The sequence below is a fragment of the Schistocerca serialis genome, chromosome 7 (genome assembly GCF_023864345.2).
Source record: "Schistocerca serialis cubense isolate TAMUIC-IGC-003099 chromosome 7, iqSchSeri2.2, whole genome shotgun sequence".
Classification (NCBI taxonomy): Eukaryota; Metazoa; Arthropoda; class Insecta; order Orthoptera; family Acrididae; genus Schistocerca; species Schistocerca serialis.
In genome coordinates, this window is record NC_064644.1 from 394,957,509 (window position 1) to 394,979,847 (window position 22,339).

General features: G+C 42.2%; 1 protein-coding gene across 1 annotated transcript in view; it reads right to left on the minus strand.

Annotated features, from left to right (window-relative positions):
- LOC126412743 (protein farnesyltransferase/geranylgeranyltransferase type-1 subunit alpha) overlaps positions 1–22,339 on the minus strand; it is a 78,791-nt gene that overhangs the window by 32,473 nt on the left and 23,979 nt on the right. Inside the window, exon 3 of the mRNA XM_050082481.1 lies at positions 5,094–5,189. Coding sequence (XP_049938438.1) covers positions 5,094–5,189 — 96 coding nt within the window. The remainder of the gene's footprint in view (positions 1–5,093; positions 5,190–22,339) is intronic.

Below are 22,339 nucleotides of genomic sequence, written 5' to 3' on the forward strand. Positions count from 1 at the left end.
GCATCTCCCGATGAACTCAGTTATGACCCAGTAATCGCTGCATTAACTCAATACTATGACCAGCAAGTTCAAGTAGCTGCAGCCAGATATCAGTTTTTTCACTTGAGAAAAAGCTGAACAGACGTATCGTCAGTGGTACACAGAATTAACGGACATGACGAGGAAGTGTAAATTTAAGTGTAGTTGTGGCAACTTTTACAGTGATTTAATGGTTAGGGATGCAATAACATTCAATGTCCCAGAAACTAGAATATGGGAACAGATCCTAAAGCACTCTGATCCATCATTTCCCCAAGTATTGCAAATCTTAGAGCAATTTTATTCGGGTGCCACAGCAGCCAATAAGTTTGACCAGGCCCTGATTTGTCGGGTCAAGTTGCCCATTGCTCACGACCGCAGCAAGCAGCCATAACAACGAGAGCATACACAGCCACACAGACAGCTACACAGACATGTAAACAGCCCTGTGAAATGTTGCCATAGATGTTTTTCTCACCATAAAAGACAGGACTGCCCATCACGTAATGCAACATGTTACACATGTGGAAAAAAAGGCCATGTCCAAGCAGTTTGTTTGCAACAGCACAAAAACGCCAATTTTGCCCGCTCCCAGAAAAACAGACTCATGCACATGCAGTAAATACTGCATTTTCAAAAACTACAACAGGGTCTCACAAAAGTGAGATTAAGGTTGTGCCTCCTACTCACCCTAATGCTGTGCAATGGTGTTCAAACAAACTTTTTGTCTCGTTACGCATTGCAGGCCATTGACTTTCAGTTACACACAGGTGCCTCAATAACTTTGCTAAATCATGACACGTACGAACAGTTAGGCTCACCATGCCTTTCTAAATCTAGCAAGCACCTCACTGCTTACAACAGACAGGAAATTCCAGTGCTTGGACAGTGTATTTTGCCTGCACTTACAAATCTCACACTAGGACATTGAATTTTACTATGTTGAAGTCAAGAGGCAGTGAGAACATTTTTGGTTTAAATGCCTTTGCTTTGTTTGGCCTTAGCATCCAAGACAACGAACTTTCCCTATCAGCTTGTGATCCGAACACCAATGTAGCTACCTTGCTTAAAGAATTTCCTGAACTATTTCCAGACATAATGAGAAAAACTAATAACTTTGTAGTGCATGTTACACTGAAAGACAATGCACAGACTAAGTTTTTCCAAGACTGCTCCGTTCCAATTGCTTTAAGAGAAAAACTAGCCACTGAATTGAAAGAATTGCAAGATAATGGTGTAATTGTTCCTATTCACGCTAGTCAATGGGCAAGGGCACTAGTTTTGTTGCCTAAGCCTTCTGGTCGCATTTGCCTGTGTGTTGACTTCAAGTCTACACTCCACCTACAGACAGTAACTGACACTTATCCGTTACCTCGCCCTGAGGAACTCGTGGAAAGGCTTGGCGTAGGACATTACTTTTCTAAGACAGATTTTCATGACGCCTACTTGCAAGTTCCATTGGATGAAGAATAACAGAAGGTTTTCGTTGTAAACACACACTTAGGACTGTTCAAGTATTCGTGTTTGCCCTCTGGCAGTGCTTCCGAACCCACCATTTATCAAGGTTTCTTGGAACAGCTGACTGCCAGTGTGCCATTTTGTTCAAACTACCTTGACGATATTGTCATCTCAGGTCATACACCAGAGGAACACTTTGCTAATTTGTGTACGCTTTTTCAAATGTTGTCAGAAGCGGGACTCAAGTGTCATCTCAAAAAGTGTGACTTTTTTCAAACTGAACTATAATATTTAGATCATGTGGTAAACAGTCAGGGTGTGCACCCACTTCAATCTCATCTGCTTGCAATCCGTGACCTGCCTGTTCCTCACAATGTGTCTGAACTGCAGTCAGTAATAGGCAAGATGACATACTACATTCGGTTCATTATGAATGCCGCTCAGATTGCGACTCCATTGCATCGCTTGCATTGGAAAAAAGGTATCTCTGTGCTGACTAAAGACTGTCAAGACATCTTTCAGAAACTCAAAAATGCCTTGTTTAGTGACAGATGTTTAGTGCATTTTGACCCTGCACAGCCAGTAGTTTTCCAAGTCGACACCTCTTCCTACAGAATCAGTGCTATGCTTTTGCACAGAATTGATGCACAAGACAGACCTATTGCTTTTGCCTCAAAGCTGTTAAGTCAAACTCAGCACAATTATTCTCAAACTGAAAAAGCAGCTCTCGCTATGTATGGTGTGACAAAATTCCATCACTATTTATATGGTCGCAAGTTCTATTTAGTGACCGCTCACAAGCCTTTACAGTCCTTGTTTCATCCGTCAAAGCCAGTTCTTACACACACTGCCCAAAAATTGTAATGATGGGATTTGTTGCTTTCACAACATCAGTATGAAATTGTGTACAGACCTACAGCAAAGCAAAGCAATGCAGATGTCTTTTCTTGCCTTCGATTGGCCTAGACTCTGATTTTCATGCATCTGCTGCACCTTGCTGCCAAATCAGCATCCAGAACTCAGTGGTGCACTGATATTTTGCAAGTCAGCATAACCTTTCTCTTTAATAGGGTTTGGCTCTAGTTCAAACTGACAGTGGACAATCATGTGTACTTATTCCCAAAGTGTAACAAAAGGATGGGTTGCAACTGCTCCACCAAGGACATTGGGGAATTGTTCGCACTGAACAGTTATCACAATGGCACTGTACTTGGCAGGGCGTGGATCCCCACATTGAACAGATGATGTCACAAAGTCGAACATGTGCAGAAAACCTATTCGCTCCACCATAGATATTTGCAGCTTGGCCTAATACTCAATCACCATGGCAACGAGTGCACGTAGACTTTGCAGGACCATTTTGGACACTCATTGGCTCACAGCGGTAGAATCTTTTAGCAAGTTTCCATTTTCTGTGTCTATGGCTTCTACCACATCATATAGCACCATTCAAGTGCAGTCCGCATTTTGCATAGAATGTTTGCCAGAAGTACTTGTGTCGGACAATGGACCACAGTTCACTTCATGTGATCGTGAACAAAATGGCATTTGTCATCTAACAAGTGCTCCGTTTCACCTGCAGTCCAAAAGCGAAGCAGAACGCTTGGTACACACTTTCAAGCAACAGACAGCCAAGCTTTGCACCACCCACACAAGGGAACAGGCGCTGCAACTCCTTCTCGTCTCCTATTGCTCCATGAGACGGACCATCACCAGCAGAACTTCTGCACAGCAACTGCCATCGGACACTGCTACACTTGCTACACCCACCGCACCATCCGGTGTCGCCAATGGTCCACAAGTATCGCTTTGCCCCACACAATCTCATTATTTTCAGGGTTTGTGGCAACCATGGACACTGGGAAAGAGGTGTGATCAAGGAATGCATTGACTCTTTTATGTACTTGATTGCAGGGGCCAATGGCTTGCAGCACCACCACCAGAACCAAATTCGGGCATGGCACTTGCCCCATGATTTTGCTGCTTTTCTTCGCCCAGTTTCACGGCCCCACAGGACCTTGCGGCCTTCGCAGCCATCCGTAGGTGCCACCAGGACATCCCAGGAAGAGCAGATGAACGATGCGCCCTTGCTCCCACCATCCCCACTCACTGACCCCTTGGATCTAGACCCGCCATCACCGTCACCGTCGCCATCATCACTCCAGGAAACACCCTCAGGCCTGGATGTGTGCCCTGGCAGCAGTTTTCCAGATGAAGTTCCTGTTGCCTCGCAAGCCAGATGGCAGGGCAAGACTCCACAGAGGCAAGGACAACACAAAAACTCGTGCAGGAGCTAAGCATACGACACATATGGGCACCAGAGCCAGTGAGGTGCAGTGCATAATGAAGATGACACTGATATGTGGACTGGTAGGGGCTGACAGAACAGAGGAAGGGGAAACTGATGAGACCCACTGCCCCCACTGTCCTCTACCCAACAGTTTCCCCTCCCCCTGTCTTGTCACCACTACCCAGTCCACACCACCATGTCACCTTCATCACGCCCTACACACCATGGCTCTGGCATCCCCAACTCCTCTTCCTACCATTATGTTACCTAGCCGGCACGTAGAGTCACAGGTCACAGTTTTGTGTGTGTGTGTGGGGGGGGGGGGGGGGGGGGGGCGCACACTGGCTCATTAACTCAGTGCCTCTGCTGTTTGGTGACTGGTCACCTTTACTCCCAAATTATTTACATTCTGCCAGAACTTCCTTTATCACATGTCTTCTTCTTCTGCTACTATAGCCATTTCTTTAATTTGGTACCCCTTTTCCCTCATGAATTCTATAGACTGCCCTTTCTGAGTATATAGGTTAATCTCATTTCACAAGTGTAGTGTTTTTACACAAAAGTTACACAACACTGAGTAACTACACTGATAGTACTAAATACTCTCAAATGTGTGTCTCATTTATAAACAGTCAGCAATGGCAAGCTAAGTAACAGGAGAACAAGCTTACATGCATAAGTTTAAAAATGCATGTAGTTAGATAAGCACAAAATCCAGACACTGACATCAGAGCACACAAAATCAATGATTACTTCATCACTAGATAATTGAAGAAAAAAAAAATAAATACAATAAAAACTATAATTTTATCAACTGAGGACACAAACCATACATTAATTAAATCCCTTGGAGTCCTCTGAAGCAATACCACATCCACAAAGTTGGGTTGAACATTTCCATTTCAAAATAGAGGAATTTATGCACAAGATGATTACCGTTTAAATATTGAAAAGAATTATTGTAGTGGCCATGGACTGAACCCCAAACATTCTTATTATCCAACTAGTCAACTGGCATAATGAATCAATCATTAAAATGGAACAAAATACTGTAAATATCAGTGTATAACACAGAGTTCTAATAAGAGATGTGGAAAACGGCATGTAATGAGACAGTAAAATTAATATATTATAAATTTAACCAGAAGATGAATTTAACAAGTTGCAGTTATAACTGAGATTTCCAGTTGGTTAAAGATGGACATTACCTTGAGCTCACTGTCAGCACAAAATGCCATTACCAAATAAGAACACACAATTATAGTCAATGCAAATTAATATCTGACTCAGATTCCTAGCACCCCCTTAACTGCAGTCACGAACTTACCACACTTGATAATTTTTTGTATTTTCTTCAATCATCGCCTTAACGTATTCTAGTTCTTCTGTTAAATCTTTGCCTAGATGTTTCAACAGCTCTCTCCTGAAACACAAAATATTCCAATATTTATAAATCAAATAACTTGTTTCATAACAAAGCACTTACGAAACCACGGCTATATTTCTGTAACCCATGAGACAACTACACTTCTAAGTCAGAAAACCATAAATTAAATTTATATTCACTGAATGCTGTAGTGATAAATCTTATTATAGTTAAAAACATGTTAGCATAAACCAAAAGCTTTTAGTACATTCGCAGTTAACACACTTTTCAAAATCGGAATGATGACACTCAAAAATTTTAGACCGAAACTCAAATGTCCTTGAATTATGAGAAACTGTTTCAGTAAAAAACATTACAGGAAAGTTCTGATACAGCATAAATACTTTTGGATTATAGGCGATCACTCACCAAAAAGGCAGATGTGTTGAGCCATCAACAGGTGCCCACCAAGTGCCTATCGATAACTCAATGCTTCAGCATTTCAATGAGTGATCTCTAACCCAAAGGTGTTTCACTAACAAGCTAAAAAATTTCTGTGTGATGTTACTACCATAGTACAAAACATTTGGTTATCACCATCTGTATGATCTTAATGTAAAGATTCAAAAAATTATGAAGTGTAAACATGTACAAAGTCTGTTCAGTCATTAAAAAAGTAAATAATTTAGAATAATAGTATGATCATACAACATATACCAGAGAGCCCAGTGACCACTGACATAGCGAATATGTACCATCATCAAATAAGCTCTCACTCTACTATGAGAGTGGTTTGGAAAGTTCTTGGAATCACCACAAGAGGTCAGTGTTAGCGCACCAAGTTGTTCACGTGATATTCATTGGACTGTTGCCTGTAAACACGTCACGTCAGTGCTCTTGGAAGAGAGCTGTGGTGATGACATGGCTCTGTTGTTGTTATCGCGTAGTGATTCGCGAAGATGGAAAAAAAAATTGACATTCTATCAGTGATTAAGTACTTCATAAAGAAAGGCATGAAAGTAGAGGACATTCATGCAACTTCCATAATACACTGTGGGACTCTGCTCCTTCATATTCAACTGTTGCCAAGTGGACAAATTAATTTAAATTTGGTCGGGAGAGCTTAGATGATGACCCACACAGTGGTCAGCCAAGATATGTCACTACTCCAGAAATCAGTGCAAAAGTGCACAAAATGATTATCACCAATTAAAAGTGTGTGAAATTGCTCACGCTTGCCAGATGTCATCTGAAGGGTATATCACGTTTTAACTGAAGAATTAGAAATGAAAAAATTATCTGCAGGATGGGTTCCGCAACACTTGATACTTGATGCTGGATCAAAAACACACGAGAATGGACATATCACAACAATACTTGGCCCGTTTTAGGAGAAACGAACAAGATTTTTTTGCGCCGGTTTGTGATCACAGATGAAACTTGGGTGCACTACTATACCCCACAGACAAAACAATGGTCAAAGCAATGAAAAAATGCCGATTCTCTGCCACAAAAGAATCCAAAGACAATTCGTTCGGCAGGAAAGGTCATGGCATCAGTGTTCTGGGATGCGAAGGGGATTTTGTTTGTAGATTATCTCCCCACTGGGCGAACAATTACTGGGGAATACTATGTTAACCCCTGGACAAACTGCAAAAAAAAAAGAAAAAAAATATACAAAAAAAGGCCAGGTTTAGCAAGGAAGAAATTCATCTTCCATCAACACAATGTGCGCACGCACACATGTACCATGGCCATAGCAAAATTACACAAACTAAGGTATGAATTGTTGCCACACCTGCCTTATTATAGCTCTGTCAGACTTCCATCTCTTCCCAAAACTGAAAACTTTTCCTTGGTGAACGAAGATTCACTTCAAACAAAGGATTGATAGCTGGAGTTGACAACTATTTTGCAGGCCTGGAGGAAACTCATTTGCAAAATGGGATCAGGGCACTGGATCATTATTGGACCAAGTGCATTAATCTACAAGGAGATTACAATGAAAAAAAAAAAAGGTTTCAATGATGTAAGTATTTTTTTTCTATTCTGTTGCGAGAACTTTTCAAACCACCCTCTTATCTTGTAGGTATAGAGTGGATAGCTCCTTAAAAGCTAGGAGTAGGAGGAACTCCAAAGATAACTCCTGAGGTAAATTTGGCTCTTGACTTTGAATAAGCAACTGGTCTATGAAATGAAAGCTACAAACCCAAATCCAAGCCCTCCAGAATGGAAGCTGCCAACAGGCTACCAGTCATTCTACAGAATTAAAAGACACAAACACTGTGGGACTCTGCTCCTTCATATTCAACTGGAACACAGGATACTATCTCAAGTGTAATGATGGACAATGGTCTAGACTACAATTAGGAATGTTTTATGTAGTAGATATTACATATTTAGGCTATATTTGCGGGTCTTATTTTTCTTGTAATCGATTTTTGTGTTCCATTGCACCATCTTCAGGCCCCTCTATACCAGGTGATCTAGATACTGGATAATCATTATTATATAAGTCAGAGGGTATAATTAAATTGACACCTGCGCTGAACCTATCACTGGTTAGCAATGACAATAGCAATGGTTAAACAAGCACTGCAAAATATTTAGCATAAACTCATTATATGTATCAGTATTTCTGTGTGAGATACAGTTTAATACTGTATTTTACAGATTATAAGATGCACTTTTTTCTTTGAAATTCAGGTGCATCTTATACTCAAAATTAATATCAAAATGTCCAATGTTTGACTTAAAACTCCCAACAATCTGAAAAATGGCCACATATTCAATCTCGTCGGAATCATACCTCTATTTGGCAACACTGGATTCGACTGGCAGCAGCAGGGCACCGATGCGATGAACATGAGTTGAAGGGATTCACAAGCTTGCTAATGCTGTCTCCCTCCCACCCCACCATCACAAACCCAGAACACTGTCTAGCCTATGATGCATCACTCCAGTTTACACCACAGAATGTGAATTGAAAGTGATTTGTGTTATCGGTAAAAGTACAATATTTCTGTTAGTAGCTAGTTTCGTAATGGAAAAAATTAAAAGGTATTCATACAATGCAGGCTATATATTGAAAGTAATTGCATATGCCAAAGAACATAGAAACAGAGCAGCTGAGCAGCATTTTGGCCCTCCACCGACAGAAAAAAAAACCGTTCGCGATTGGTGGGCTAGCAAAAGAAGAACTGAAAACAATGAGGAAGACTAAGTACAAAACGGCCAAAACTAGAAGATGGAAAATTGAAATGGATTCAAGACCATCAAAATGTCACTGGAATTAATGTAAAAATGATTCAAATACATGTTCATAAGCTAGCACTACAGTGGAACTTGACAGACTTTAATGGTGGAGTTGGTTGGTGCTATAGGTTTATGAAGCATCATGGATTTAGCAAGTGAACCAAAACCAAAATATCTCACAAAATGCCACAAGAGTATGAAGAGTAAATATTACCTTTTCATCACTTTATTATTAAATATCGAAAGAAAACCAGTGTGGAAATAAGCCAAGTAGGGAATATGGACAAAACTCCTCTTACATTTGATATGCCAAGTAATAGATCTGTTGTCATGAAAGATGCTAAAACTGTGATATGCCAAATAATAGATCTGTTGCCATGAAAGATGCTAAAACTATAACAATAAAAACAGGTGGACATGAAAAAATGCACTACACTGTTGTCCTTTCAGGTTGTGCTTATGGTACTAAATTTAATCCAATGGTCATCTTCAAGTGCAAAACAATGTCAAAACCGTCTGAAATACTGCCAGGTGGTGACGTTCATGTACATGACAATGGCTGGGTGGACAAGGCTGGTATGAAATTATGGATTAACAGAGTGTGAGAGAGAAGGAAAGATGATTTATTGAAAAAGATTTCTTTTCTTGGGCTAGATCATTTTATTAGTCATTTGAAAAATTCTGTGAAAGTGAAACTGAGACACAGAAATCCAGAGCTTGCTGTTATTTCATGAGGAATTACTCCACAATTGTACGCTCTTGATGTCTTGATAAATAAACCATTTAGAGTATATATGAGAGAGGGATGGAACAGATGGACGATGGATGAAACCCGACATGAATTCACGCCTAAGGGGGCTTTAAAACGACCAACAATCAAACAAGCGTGTCAGTGGATAAACCAAATCATAGTCTAAAGTGAAAGAAGGCATTATCGTTAAATTTTTCAAAAAGTCTGACATAAGAAATGCTCTCAATGGCAGTGAAGACCATCTTATACATGAAGAGAACAATGATGACAATGAAGAGGAGCAAGAAGAAGAATAAGAAGAAGATGGAGAAGAAGAAAGTCCGGATGATGATTTCCAGGGATTTTAAAGGTCAGTTCAGTTTTTAAAAACTAAGAAATATTTTTAGTCTGGTAATCTAATAATGAAAATGGTGAGTGTTTTTTTTTTTTTTTAAATTGCTCGGAAATTAAGGTGCATTCTTACAGCCCATAGCATCTTATAATCTGTAAAGTACGGTAGTAGATTCACATGGGCAAGTACATTTCCCAAGATTAAGTGATTGTAATTTTTTTATTTACCTTTTGTTTGTTTAGTGTGGTGGCAGGGGGGGGGGAGTAAGTTCCTACATGACCAAACTGCTGAGGTCATTGTGCATTATGAACAGATGCTCGAAAGATTGAAAGATGCGATCGCCATCCCCAAATTGCTCTTCAACAGTGGGAAGCACGAAGGTGCTTAAAATATCAATGTAGGTCTGTGCTGTGATACTGCCACGCAAAACAACACGGGGTGACCACACCATAACACCACAGCCTCCGACTTTTACTGTTGGCACTACTCACTCTGGCAGATGGCGTTCACTGGGCATTCGCCATCCCACACCCTGCCTTCGGATCACCACATTGTATTCCATGATTTGTCACTCCACACAATGTTTTTCCACTGTCCAATCGTCCAATGTTTACGCTCCTTACACAAAGCGAGACATCGTTTGGAATTTACTGGCGTGATGTGTGGCTTATGAGCTGCTGCTCGACGATGAAATCCAGGTTTTCTCACCTCCCGCCTAACTGTCATAGTACTTGCAGTGGATCCTGATGTAGTTTGGAATTCCTGTGTGATGGTCTGGATTGATGTCTGCCTATTACACTCTACGACCCACTTCAACTGTTGGCTGTTTTTGTCAGTCAACAGATGAGGTCGGCCTGTACGCTTTTGTGCTGTAAGTATCCCTTCAAATTTCCACTTCACTATCACATTGGAAACAGTGGACCTAGTGATGTTTAGGTGTGTGGAAATGTCATGTACAGACGTATGACACAAGTGACACCCATCACCTGGCCCCATTCCAAGTCCAAGAGTTCTGTGGAGCACCCCATTCTGCTCTCTCATGATGTCTAATGACTACTGAGGTTGCTGGTATGGAGTACCTGACAGTAGGTAGCAGCAAACTGCACCTAATATGAAAAACATATGTTTCTGGGGGTGTCCGGATACTTTTGATCACACAGTGTACAATGCACTTAGATATTCATTCTTATTAACTCATGCATGATGTTTTAGTAGTAATCTCTGTCTTGCATTATTACCCTATCTTCTGCTTTTAAGCTCTCAGGTTTTCAAATCTCACCTGGTGAGTCCACAACAATCAGTCTTTCCATCTCATCCCATCCAATAAGTCTCTCCTGACTCGAGGTCCTGGCTGACTTTTCCAAACTCTACCCCCTTTCCTAAACTTCACCAGTTTTTTTCCTTCACCCCTCTTCCTCCCGCTTCAACCCTTCTGTGAGAAGAAGGAGCCACTGGCTCCAAAAGCTTGCATACATAATACATTTTATACATGTGTTCTCTGCCAGCGCTTTCTCCGTAGATATTTCATCAATCCAATTGTATTATAGAATACTTTGTGATTTATACGTTTTTTTTTTTAATATTAGTATTTGCCAAAGTATCATACTGAATACAAAATAAAACCTCTGGAATAACAAAGAAGTAAGAAGGAAACTCATCACAGTAATAATCATCAACAAAGGAACAAACAAAATAATATTGAAGTAGTATTCAGATGAGGATACTGTAGTGGTAGAAATAACTGTGAAATACTTACAACTCTAGAGAGTTGACATGCATTCTGATATAGAAAGGGACCTACAATTTCCTTTAGGAAAAACAGATAAAATTTTATCTATTAAGAAAGGTGCTGCCACAGATATTCTGGCAAGGTCCAGCATGCAGCATGACTCAGTAACCAATGACAGCGGTAAAGAAATGGAAGGATACTTGAGCATCAGAGATTTGTGTATTGTGGTTGCTTGGTTTAATGCTTAAAGAGACCAAACTACAAGATCATCAGTTGCTCCTACCTGGAACAGGCAAATCAACAAAACTCTACACCAACGAAGGCTCTAGTGCACAAAACCCTAGCAAAGAAAACTCCAAGGTCTACCAAAGGTCAACAAAGCCTAGAGAAAGGAACAAGGAAGAAGAAAAAGGGAGAAAGGAAGGCGAAGTTCCCATCCAGAGAGCAGCCAGAAGGCCCCAAAGGCAGAACATGCAATGGAGGCATACCCCTCACCATGTACCAGAGGCACACCATCCACTAATACTCCGAAAAGACTGTCGATAGGTACAAGACAAGCAAAGGAAAATAGAGAAAAAACACCATGTCAAACAGAACAAACGAGAAGGGGGAAGAAGAGCAAAAGAGTGGGTAGGGTAAGGGCTGGAGCAGACCACCAAGTCCAGAGCCTGTTAAGGGCAGAGATGGCAACAACGTGTCCTGCGCACCCCTCAATTGGCTGAAAAGGCTGAGGAGCTCTCCCTTAGAGAAAATGGTAAACTTCATCCATGAATAAACTGTAAGACCAATCCACCTGCTGACATATTGCCCACTAACACCAGGGGTAGCGAGTCTGAATGATTAGAGAGTCTGCTGCAGGGCGGCTACATTAGTGAAGATCAGCAAAATGTGAACCACCATCGAATGGGCACCACAAAAACAGTGGAGTGGATTCTTGCAATGGAGGAGATGACCATGAGTCAGCCAAGTATGAGCGATGCTGAGGTGGCAAAGGACAACGGAGTCCTTGCGAGGGGCCCGCATGGATGACCTCCACAAATTCATGGTCTCCCTTGTTGTTGTTGTGGTCTTCAGTCCTGAGACTGGTTTGATGCAGCTCTCCATGCTACTCTATCCTGTGCAAGCTTCTTCATCTCCCAGTACTTACTGCAACCTAAATCCTTCTGAATCTGTTTAGTGTATTCATCTCTTGGTCTCCCTCTACAATTTTTACTCTCCACGCTGCCCTCCAATGCTAAATTTGTGAGCCCCTGACGCCTCAGAACATGCCCTACCAACCGGTCCCTTCTTCTTGTCAAGTTGTGCCACCAACTCCTCTTCTCCCCAATTCTATTCAATATCTCCTCATTAGTTATGTGATCTACCCATCTAATCTTCAGCATTCTTCTGTAGCACCACATTTCGAAAGCTTCTATTCTCTTCTTGTCCAAACTATTTATCGTCCAAGTTTTGCTTCCATACATGGCTACATTCCATACAAATACTTTCAGAAACGACTACCTGACACTTAAATCTATACTCGATGTTAACAAATTTTTCTTCTTCAGAAACGCTTTCCTTGCCATTGCCAGTCTACATTTTATATCCTCTCTACTTCGACCATCATCAGTTATTTTGCTCCCTAAATAGCAAAACTCCTTTACTACTTTAAGTGTCTCATTTCCTAATCTAATTCCCTCAGCATCACCCGACTTAATTCAACTACATTCCATTATCCTCGTTTTGCTTTTGTTGATGTTCATCTTATATCCTCCTTTCAAGACACTGTCCATTCCGTTCAACTGCTCTTCCAAGTCCTTTGCTGTCTCTGACAGAATTACAATGTCATCGTTGAACCTCAAAGTCTTTATTTCTTCTCCACGGATTTTAATACCTACTCCAAATTTTTCTTTTGTTTCCTCTACTGCTTGCTCAATATACAGATTGAATAACATCGGGGAAAGGCTACAACCCTGTCTCACTCCCTTCCCAACTGCTGCTTCCCTTTCATGTCCCTCGACTCATAACTGCCATCTGATTTCTGTACAAATTGTAAATAGCCTTTCGTTCCCTGTATTTTACCCCTGACACCTTTAGAATTTGAAAGAGAGTATTCCAGTCAACATTCTCAAAAGCTTTCTCTAAGTCTACAAATGCTAGAAACGTAGGTTTACCTTTCCTTTATCTAGCTTCTAAGGTAAGTCGTAGGGTCAGTATTGCCTCACGTGTTCCAATATTTCTACAGAATCCAAACTGATCTTCCCCGAGGTCGGCTTCTATCAGTTTTTCCATTCAGCTGTAAAGAATTCGCGTTAGTATTTTGCATCCGTGACTTATTAAACAGATTGTTCGGTAATTTTCACATCTGTCAGCACCTGCTTTCTTTGGGATTGGAATTATTATATTCTTCTTGAAGTCTGAGGGTATTCTGCCTGTCTCATACATCTTGCTCACCAGATGGTAGAGTTTTGTCAGGACTGGCTCTCCCAAGGCCGTCAGTAGTTCTAATGGAATGTTGTCTACTCCCGGGGCCTTGTTTCGACTCAGGTGTTTCAGTGCTCTGTCAAACTCTTCACGCAGTATCATATCTCCCATTTCATCTTCTTCTACCTCCTCTTCCATTTCCATTATATTGTCCTCAATAACATCGCCCTTGTATAGATCCTCTATATATTCCTTCCACCTTTCTGCTTTCCCTTCTTTGCTTAGAACTGGGTTTCCACCTGAGCTCTGGATATTCATACAAGTGGTTCTCTTTTCTCCAAAGATCTCTTTAATTTTCCTGTAAGCAGTATCTATCTTACCCTAGTGAGATAAGCCTCTACATCCTTACATTTGGCTTCTAGCCATCCCTGCTTAGCCATTTTGCACTTCCTGTCGATCTCATTTTTGAGACGTTTGTATTCCTTTTTGCCTGCTTCACTTACTGCATTTTTGTATTTTCTCCTTTCAATAATTACATTCAGTATTTCTTCTGTTACCCAAGGATTTCTACTATCCCTCGTCTTTTTACCTATTTGATCCTCTGCTGCCTTCACTATTTCATTCCTCAAAGCTACCCATTCTTCTTCTACTGTATTTCTTTCCCCCATTCCTGTCAATTGTTCCCTTATGCTCTCCCTGAAACTCTCTACAACCTCTGGTTCTTTCAGTATCCCATCTCCTTCAATTCCCACCTTTTTGCAGTTTCCTCAGTTTTAATCTACAGTTCATAACCAATAGATTGTGGTCAGAGTCCACATCTGCCCCTGGAAATGTCTTACAATTTAATACCTGGTTCCTAAATCTCTGTCTTACCATTACATAATCTATCTGATATCTTCTAGTATTTCCAGGATTCTTCCATGTATACAACCTTCTTTTATGTTTCTTGAACCAAGTGTTAGCTATGATTAAGTTATGCTCTGTGCAAAATTCTACCAAACGGCTTCCTCTTTCATTTCTTTCTCCCAAGCCATATTCACCTACTATGTTTCCTTCTCTCCCTTTTCCTAATCTCGAATTCCAGTCACCCATGACTATTAAATTTTCGTCTCCCTTCACTACCTGAATAATTTCTTTTATCTCATCATACATTTCATCAATTTCTTCATCGTCTGCAGAACTAGTTGGCATATAAACTTTTACTACTTTAGTAGGTGTGGGCTTCGTGTCTATCTTGGCCACAATAATGCGTTCACTATGCTGTTTGTAGTAACTTACCCGCAGCCCTATCTTTTTATTCATTATTAAACCTACTCCTGCATTACCCCTATTTGATTTTGTATTTATAACCCTGTATTCACCTGACCAAAAGTCTTGTTCCTCCCACCACTGAACTTCACTAATTCCCACTATATCTAACTTTAACCTACTCATTTCCCTTTTTATATTTTCTAACCTACCTGCCCGATTAAGGGATCTGACATTCCAGGCTCTGATCTGCAGAAAGCCAGTTTTCTTTCTCCTGATAACGACGTCCTCTTGACTAGTCCCTGCCCGGAGATCCGAATGGGGGACTATTTTACCTCCGGAATATTTTACCCAAGAGGACGCCATCATCATTTAACCATACAGTAAAGCTGCATGCCCTCGGGAAAAATTACGGCTGTAGTTTCCCCTTGCTTTCAGCCGTTCGCAGTACCAGCACAGCCAGACCATTTTGGTTAGAGTTACAAGACCAGATCAGTCAATCATCCAGACTGTTGCCCCTGCAACTACTGAAAAGGCTGCTGCCCCTCTTCAGGAACCACATGTTTGTCTGGCCTCTCAACAGACACCCCTCCGTTGTGGTTGTGCCTACGGTACGGCCATCTGTATCGCTGATGCACGCAAGCCTCCCCACCAACGGCAAGAAGGTCCATGGTTCATTGGGGGGGTGAGGGGGGGGGGGGGACTGGGGGGGGGGGGTTGGTCTCCCTTACCACCTATCATTTGTTCAGAAGTCAGAGTACGCCACTCCAAGTTCTTAGAACTCGACAGTACGATAGCAATCAAGGTCCAAATCCAGACTATCAATCTTAACAGAACCGGTTCCCGTCAGATCACCGAAGTCAGATCACCAACGGGCACAATATTTCGGCGATCATACATGTCGCCATCATCAGGTGAACTGACGGACTGAGCTCCTGTGAACGTGCCGGCATGGAGATCCGTACGCTATGGCTGCTTGGAGGGAACTGGGTTCGGTCGCTCCCACCCCCCCGAGTTCACTCCGGTCGCAGAAATTGTTAGTGCTGTTGAACAGGTTGCAGCTCGACTTCCGCCAGAATCAGCCGAGGAAATACGTCGTGAAACTTGTCGTGCGTTGACGAAATCCAAGCCGATGAAGTCAAATATCAGCAGTAAAGAGAGGGCGGCCATTCGTGATCTGAGGGAGCGCTCTGAAATTGTTGTCTTACCGGCTGACAAAGGCAATGCTACAGTTGTTGTCTCCCATAAGGACTACACTGATAAGATGCAGAGCCTGCTAAATAACGATTCCTACCGGAAGATCAGCGTTGACCCTACAAAGAAGGTGGAGAAGAAGACGAGGGCGCTTCTGAAGGACGCAGATTTACCGGAGGGTGACACTAAGAAATTGTTACCCCAAGGTCCGGTACCGCCTAGACTATATGGACTCCTGAAGGTTCACAAAGAGGGGTTACCATTACGCCCCATTGTCAGCAACATCAGGGCACCTACATATTTGTTGGCAAAATACCTGACGGGAATATTAAGTCCTTATGTGGGTAAATGCCCTCATCACATCCGTAATTCCGTGGATTTTGTTAAACGCCTTGATAGCTTCAGGTTGGATGAGTCAGATAGCATGGTGAGTTTTGACGTCGTTTCCTTGTTTACGAGGGTACCCCTGCGAGAGTCACTAGAATTGATTAGTCAGAAGTTTGACGAGAAGACCACTGAACTTTTTAGGCATGTCTTGACTTCCACGTATTTTCTTTTTAATGGAGAATACTACAAACAAACGGAGGGAGTCGCCATGGGTAGCCCACTCTCACCGGTGGTAGCGAATTTGTACATGGAGAATTTCGAGGAGGAAGCCCTGTCGTCATCCGTATGGAAACCTACTTGCTTTTTCCGTTATGTGGACGACACGTTCGTCATCTGGCCACATGGTATGGATAAACTCCTTGACTTCCTTAGACATCTAAACTCCATACACCCAAACATCAAATTCACTATGGAGACTGAAACGGAGGGTAAATTACCTTTCCTTGACGTCTTGGTCAAGAGAAGGGCTGAGGGTGCCCTAGGTCATGGGGTGTATCGGAAGACTATGCACACTGATCTGTATTTGCACGCAGACAGCTGCCACCACCCTTCACAGAGGAATGGGGTACTTAAAACTCTAGTACATAGGGCGCGCACTATCTCTGACGCAGAGAGTCTACCCCAGAAATTGGAACATCTGAGAACTGTATTTCGAAAAAATGGGTACTCAGTGTGGCAGATTCAACGTGCTCTCCGCCCAACCACTGCAGCACAACCTGTTGAGATGGATGAAGTCACGAGGGAGGAGGTAGGCACTGCATTTATTCCATACACAGGCGCACTCTCGGGGAAAATCGCCCGCATTCTGAAGAAACACCGGGTCTGAACTGTGTTTTGTCCTCCAAATAAAACTCGTGCACTGGTGGGGAGTGCCACAGATGACCTCGGTTTGAGGAAGGCCGGCGTGTACCAGATTCCGTGTCAATGTGGCAAGTCGTATATTGGTCAGACGATGCATACCATCGAGGATCGATGCCGTGAACACCAGAGGCACACTCGACAGATGTATCCGAGCAAGTCGGCGGTCGCTGAACATTGTTTGTCGAAAAATCACGCCATGGAGTATAACCGCACGAGGATTCTGGTAAAGACGTCGAGATACTGGGACAGCGTTGTTAGAGAGGCCATCGAAATTCGCACCAATGACGACCTCATAGACCGTGACTGTGGCTATAATCTTAGCAAGGCTTGGGAACCAGTGATCGGGTTAATCAAGAGTAAATCGAGCAAACGTATAGTTGTGACGACCACGGCGGACAGAGCCATCACACCGACGTCATCTCAGACGCCGTCGCAATCTGTTCCACCGCGCGACCGTGACGCGGGGTGCTGATGGCGGAGGGAGCGCGCCGCGGGCGGAGGGTATTTAAATCGGCCGCCGCCGCGGCCGAACCCAGTTCCCTCCGAGCAGCCATAGCGTACGGATCTCCGTGCCGGCATGTTCACAGGAGCTCAGTCCGTCAGTTCACCTGATGATGGCGACATGTATGATCGCCGAAATATTGTGCCTGTTGGACACTATAGACCGGCAGCATACCCGTGGATATTTTGATTATCAAGACGCTTTTGTTCATAGGTATTTTTGCTGGTGCTCACTTTGTCTTTTTTCCCAGGCATTATTCTTGTGTTTTCGTCATCCAAACAAAAACTCTCTACTTTTTGCACTGCATCATGTGGCAATGTCTTTCCTCTCTTTTGCTCAGCCATCAGTAAAATACCCTTCTCCATTAGAAGAGCCTCTGCTTGTCGTACCAAATATTCAGAAACCTGGAATTTGGAACTAACTTTCTGTCAAGACCAAGGTGGCAGAACAAGAGTAAGTAACTGAATTTTTTCATGATTATTTGTATATTCAATATTCTATTTGATTTTGTCCATGAGTTCATCATGATGTTTTGCCTTTTATTCCAGTTCTGTTAAATGACTGTCAGGGATAGTGTTGCATCAGCAGCCAGATCAGCTTGATATGTATGTGAAATTATAGTTTTCAGGGCCCCAGCTGCTGATTCCAATTTTCATTTGGCTGCTGCATACCGACTATGCCAAGCAACTGAATGCAGCTTTGCAGGAGATATTCATAAGCTAGTTAAGCTAGTACTTAGCACAGATTTTTCAGGAGTCTGCACCTTCACATTACTGTCATTTATATAGTCTGGTGATGAGTCGCCACTTGCTTGTTTTTCGTCAATAAGTTTGATACAGGTTGGGCACATTTTCTCCCCAGGAATAACACTAAAGCCTCTCATTTTGAAGGTCTTTGCCTTTTCTAAGCTAATTTCATGCAATCCATATGAAACAGATTTATGGCAATTGAAGGGATCACAGCAAATTTTCTTATGTAGAGAGAATCTGTGCAGGTACCTATCTTTGTGTTTAATGCACACATATGAAACACAGTAGGAATGACTGTTGCTCTGCCATAATAAAAGTTCTTGTTCTTCACTGGTCAGTTCATTCACACAAGTCAGGGCATTATCACATATATCTTGCAGATGCAGTCCAAGAATACACTGCCTACTTGTACTTTCCGTACTGCTGCAGTCATAAAACCAACATTTGTTGCAAATAATTCAAAAGATGACTGGTGTAACCTAAAAAGTATTTAAATAATAAAAAAAATCATTCTATCCCATTGTTTCATTACAAAACTATTTCACATTATTATTGTAACATTGCGGGACTTACTTTTGTTTTGGAATGAATAGTTAAAAGAATTTTTAACCAATAATTGACTCTGGGTACAACTCAGTACAAGAGCTCAGAACTACATGCTCTGTGAACACATGACTCAAAACAAAGGAACTGGATGATGCAATAATGTAGTGGCAATAAAACAGTGTTTTCAAATATGATTTGTTTCTAGGGAAATCCAGTGTAGCCAACTTCAACAATTTAGTGATGACATGGTAGTCATGAATTAGCAACTTCAATATTTCATTTTACAATAACATTGTTTTTCACACTTCACATTATTTCTATAAACTGATTCTTTTTGTGTGATGAAATGGAATATTTATAATAATATTGAAAATTTTTCAAAGGTATCTATGAGGGGACAATACCTTTAAAAAATTTTAATGTCCATGCACGGATTTTGTTTAAAAGAAATTATTTACAATTCTTTCTGAGATGTAGATGATGGATATTCACCACAAGAAGCATTCCTATAAAAATATAAACCTTCCTCTTTAACTAAAAAATTTCAAGCTTCCACTGCAAAAACTATAGGAATTTTTAAAATACAATGCAGCTCGTCTATAAGAGCCTGAATTCCTGAATCTATACAACTTCTTTTTATCATAAGTGATAAAGTAATTGATCTGCAACATTTACAATTGGAAATGTCAATATATCTAGGTAAATTTCCACTACCCAAAATTACAAGGATTTGCATGATGATGGGTGTCATTTCCTAAAATTTCTGGCTGATTTGACATGGAATGACCTCAATGTGACCCAGGATCTAGACAAAGGCCACCATGTGTCCACTTTGTTCGAGGGCAAAAAGGGAATCTTGGATAGTCAGGATGAAGGGATGGCAAGGGTAACACTGGTCAAGAACTTGTAAACTGCTCAAAGACTGACTACATATGAGGTAGGACTCACTGGTGCAGGAACAGATATGCTCAAGAGTACAAGAGATGGCTACTAACTCCACAATGAAAATACTGCAGCCATCCGGCAAGGTGCAGAGTTCATTGCATCCCACACCAATGTAAGCAAAACCAGCACGACCAGCAACCATCGAGCTATTAGTATCGACTATTTCTAAATCCTGAAATGTGCTGAAAATGAAGAAGAATTGGCAGTGGGGGTGGGATGTCTCAGGATGAGCCGAGTCTTTCAGACCTAGTGATAGGTCAAGACAGAGCTGTGGGCAACGGATGCACCACAGAGGAGCATGTGGGGGGGGGGGGGGTCTCAGGATGAGCCGAGTCTTTCAGACCTAGTGATAGGTCAAGACAGAGCTGTGGGCAACGGAAGCACCACAGAGGAGCATGTGAGTGGGTCCGGAGAAGAGGTGGTAGAGGCAAAAGCTGGAGTCCAGGAAAATGGGACTGAATGTGTATAGCAATAGTAAACTCAGACCTGGGCTGCCGTTGGAGGAGATGGATCTCTATATCTGTAAAGAGCAAACAGTAGTTCAGGAGTTCCAGGGAGCAGCAGATGCATAAAACATTAGCAATCAACTGTTACTGGCACAGAACCTGCAATGGTGGAACCCGTGCATCTGCTAGGAGGCTGATCATGGGGCTAGTGCAAAAGACATCAGTTGCTGGTCATACCCCTCAATTGTGTATCAGGTCCAGCATCTGCAACACTGAGGGTGGTGCTGAGCTGTATGCCAGACTCCCGTAATCTAGAAAGGATTGGACCAATGCTGTGTACAGCCTTATCAGTGTAGAGAGGCCCACACCCCAGTTGGTGTTGCTGAGGCATTGAAGAGCACCAAGTTGCGAAGAACATGTCCACTTTAGTTGTGTAGATGCAGAAGACTTGTCAACTTGGAATCAAAGACCAGTCCCAAAAAATGGTGGTTGTCCACCACATTGGGGGACTGGCCACCAAGGTACAGATCTGGATGGGGATGGACTGTATGATGATAATAGAAACCCCATAATGTAGGTCTTATCAGTTGAAAAATGGAAGCCATGAGTGAGAGCCCAAGACTGCACTTAGTGTATTGCCCCTGCAGTCTACCTTCATCAATGCTCAACACATACAAGCAAAAATAAATGCAAATGTCATCAGCTTACAAAGAGGACATAGAAGGCTCTGCAGCTGCCACCTGACCATTAACAGACAATAAAAAAGAGAGGGCTACTCAAAACAGAACCCTTCAGAACCCTATTCTTCTGCAGATGGGAGGCGCCAACCTGAAATGTACAGCACAAAAGAAAGATCCAGTTAATAATCACGAGTGACCCAGGGAGGCTTCACTCATTTAAGGTGGCAAGGATGTGTTGGTGATATGCAGTATCATAAGATTTTTGGGGATTGAAGAAAACTGCAACAAGGCATTGACTCTGGGTAAAAGCCATCTGAATAGCATACTCCAGATGGAGTAAACTACCTCCAGTAGAGCAGCCTCGGTAAAAACCATCCTGGGTCAAAGCCAAAACGTCCTGGGACTCAAGGATGCAATACTGCCTTCGACTCACCAATCATTCAAGTAACTTGCTGAGGACATTGGTAAAACTAATCATGTGATAGCTGTCCATCCGAAGGGGCAACTTACTCAATTTCAGAACTTCCTTACCACTGGGAAGGGCATTCCCCCTTGCTCCAGAGACGGTTAAAGTACAAGTATATGACATTGGCTGGCCACTGATAACTGTTGAAGCATTCAGTTGTGCACCCAGTCTGGCCCAGGAGCAGTGTCAGTACAGAGAGAATGATGCTGATGAATTCCTACTTGCTAAATGGGGTGTTACAAGGCTCCAGGTGGAGGGGAACTAAAGATAAATTCCAGACAGTGTTTGAGAAGACAGAATGCGAGTGGTTAGTGGATCGACACTGAGACCCGGGCAAAATGCTGAGCAGAATGCTCAGCAACAATGTCTGGGTTGGTGAGGATAACACTATTCAGGGAAATTCCTGGTATACCTGTAGGAAGGAGGCGGCTAAAAGTGATCTTTGCCCATACCTATGAAGAGGGAGCATGCAGCTGTGTGGCAGTGACATATTATTCCTGACAAATCCATTTTTGCCTTTAAAGAAGATAATGAGCCTAGGCACAAAGCAATTTAAATGTCAGGGGGTGGTTTGAGAATGGATGTCACTTATAGCATTGGAGAGCACAATGGCAGTCTTTAATAGCTGCAGCAATTTCAGGGGCCACCAAGGGACAGTCTTCCGTGAGGGAGAACCCAAGCAAGAAGAAATCACCAACATAGCTGCTGAAAGGA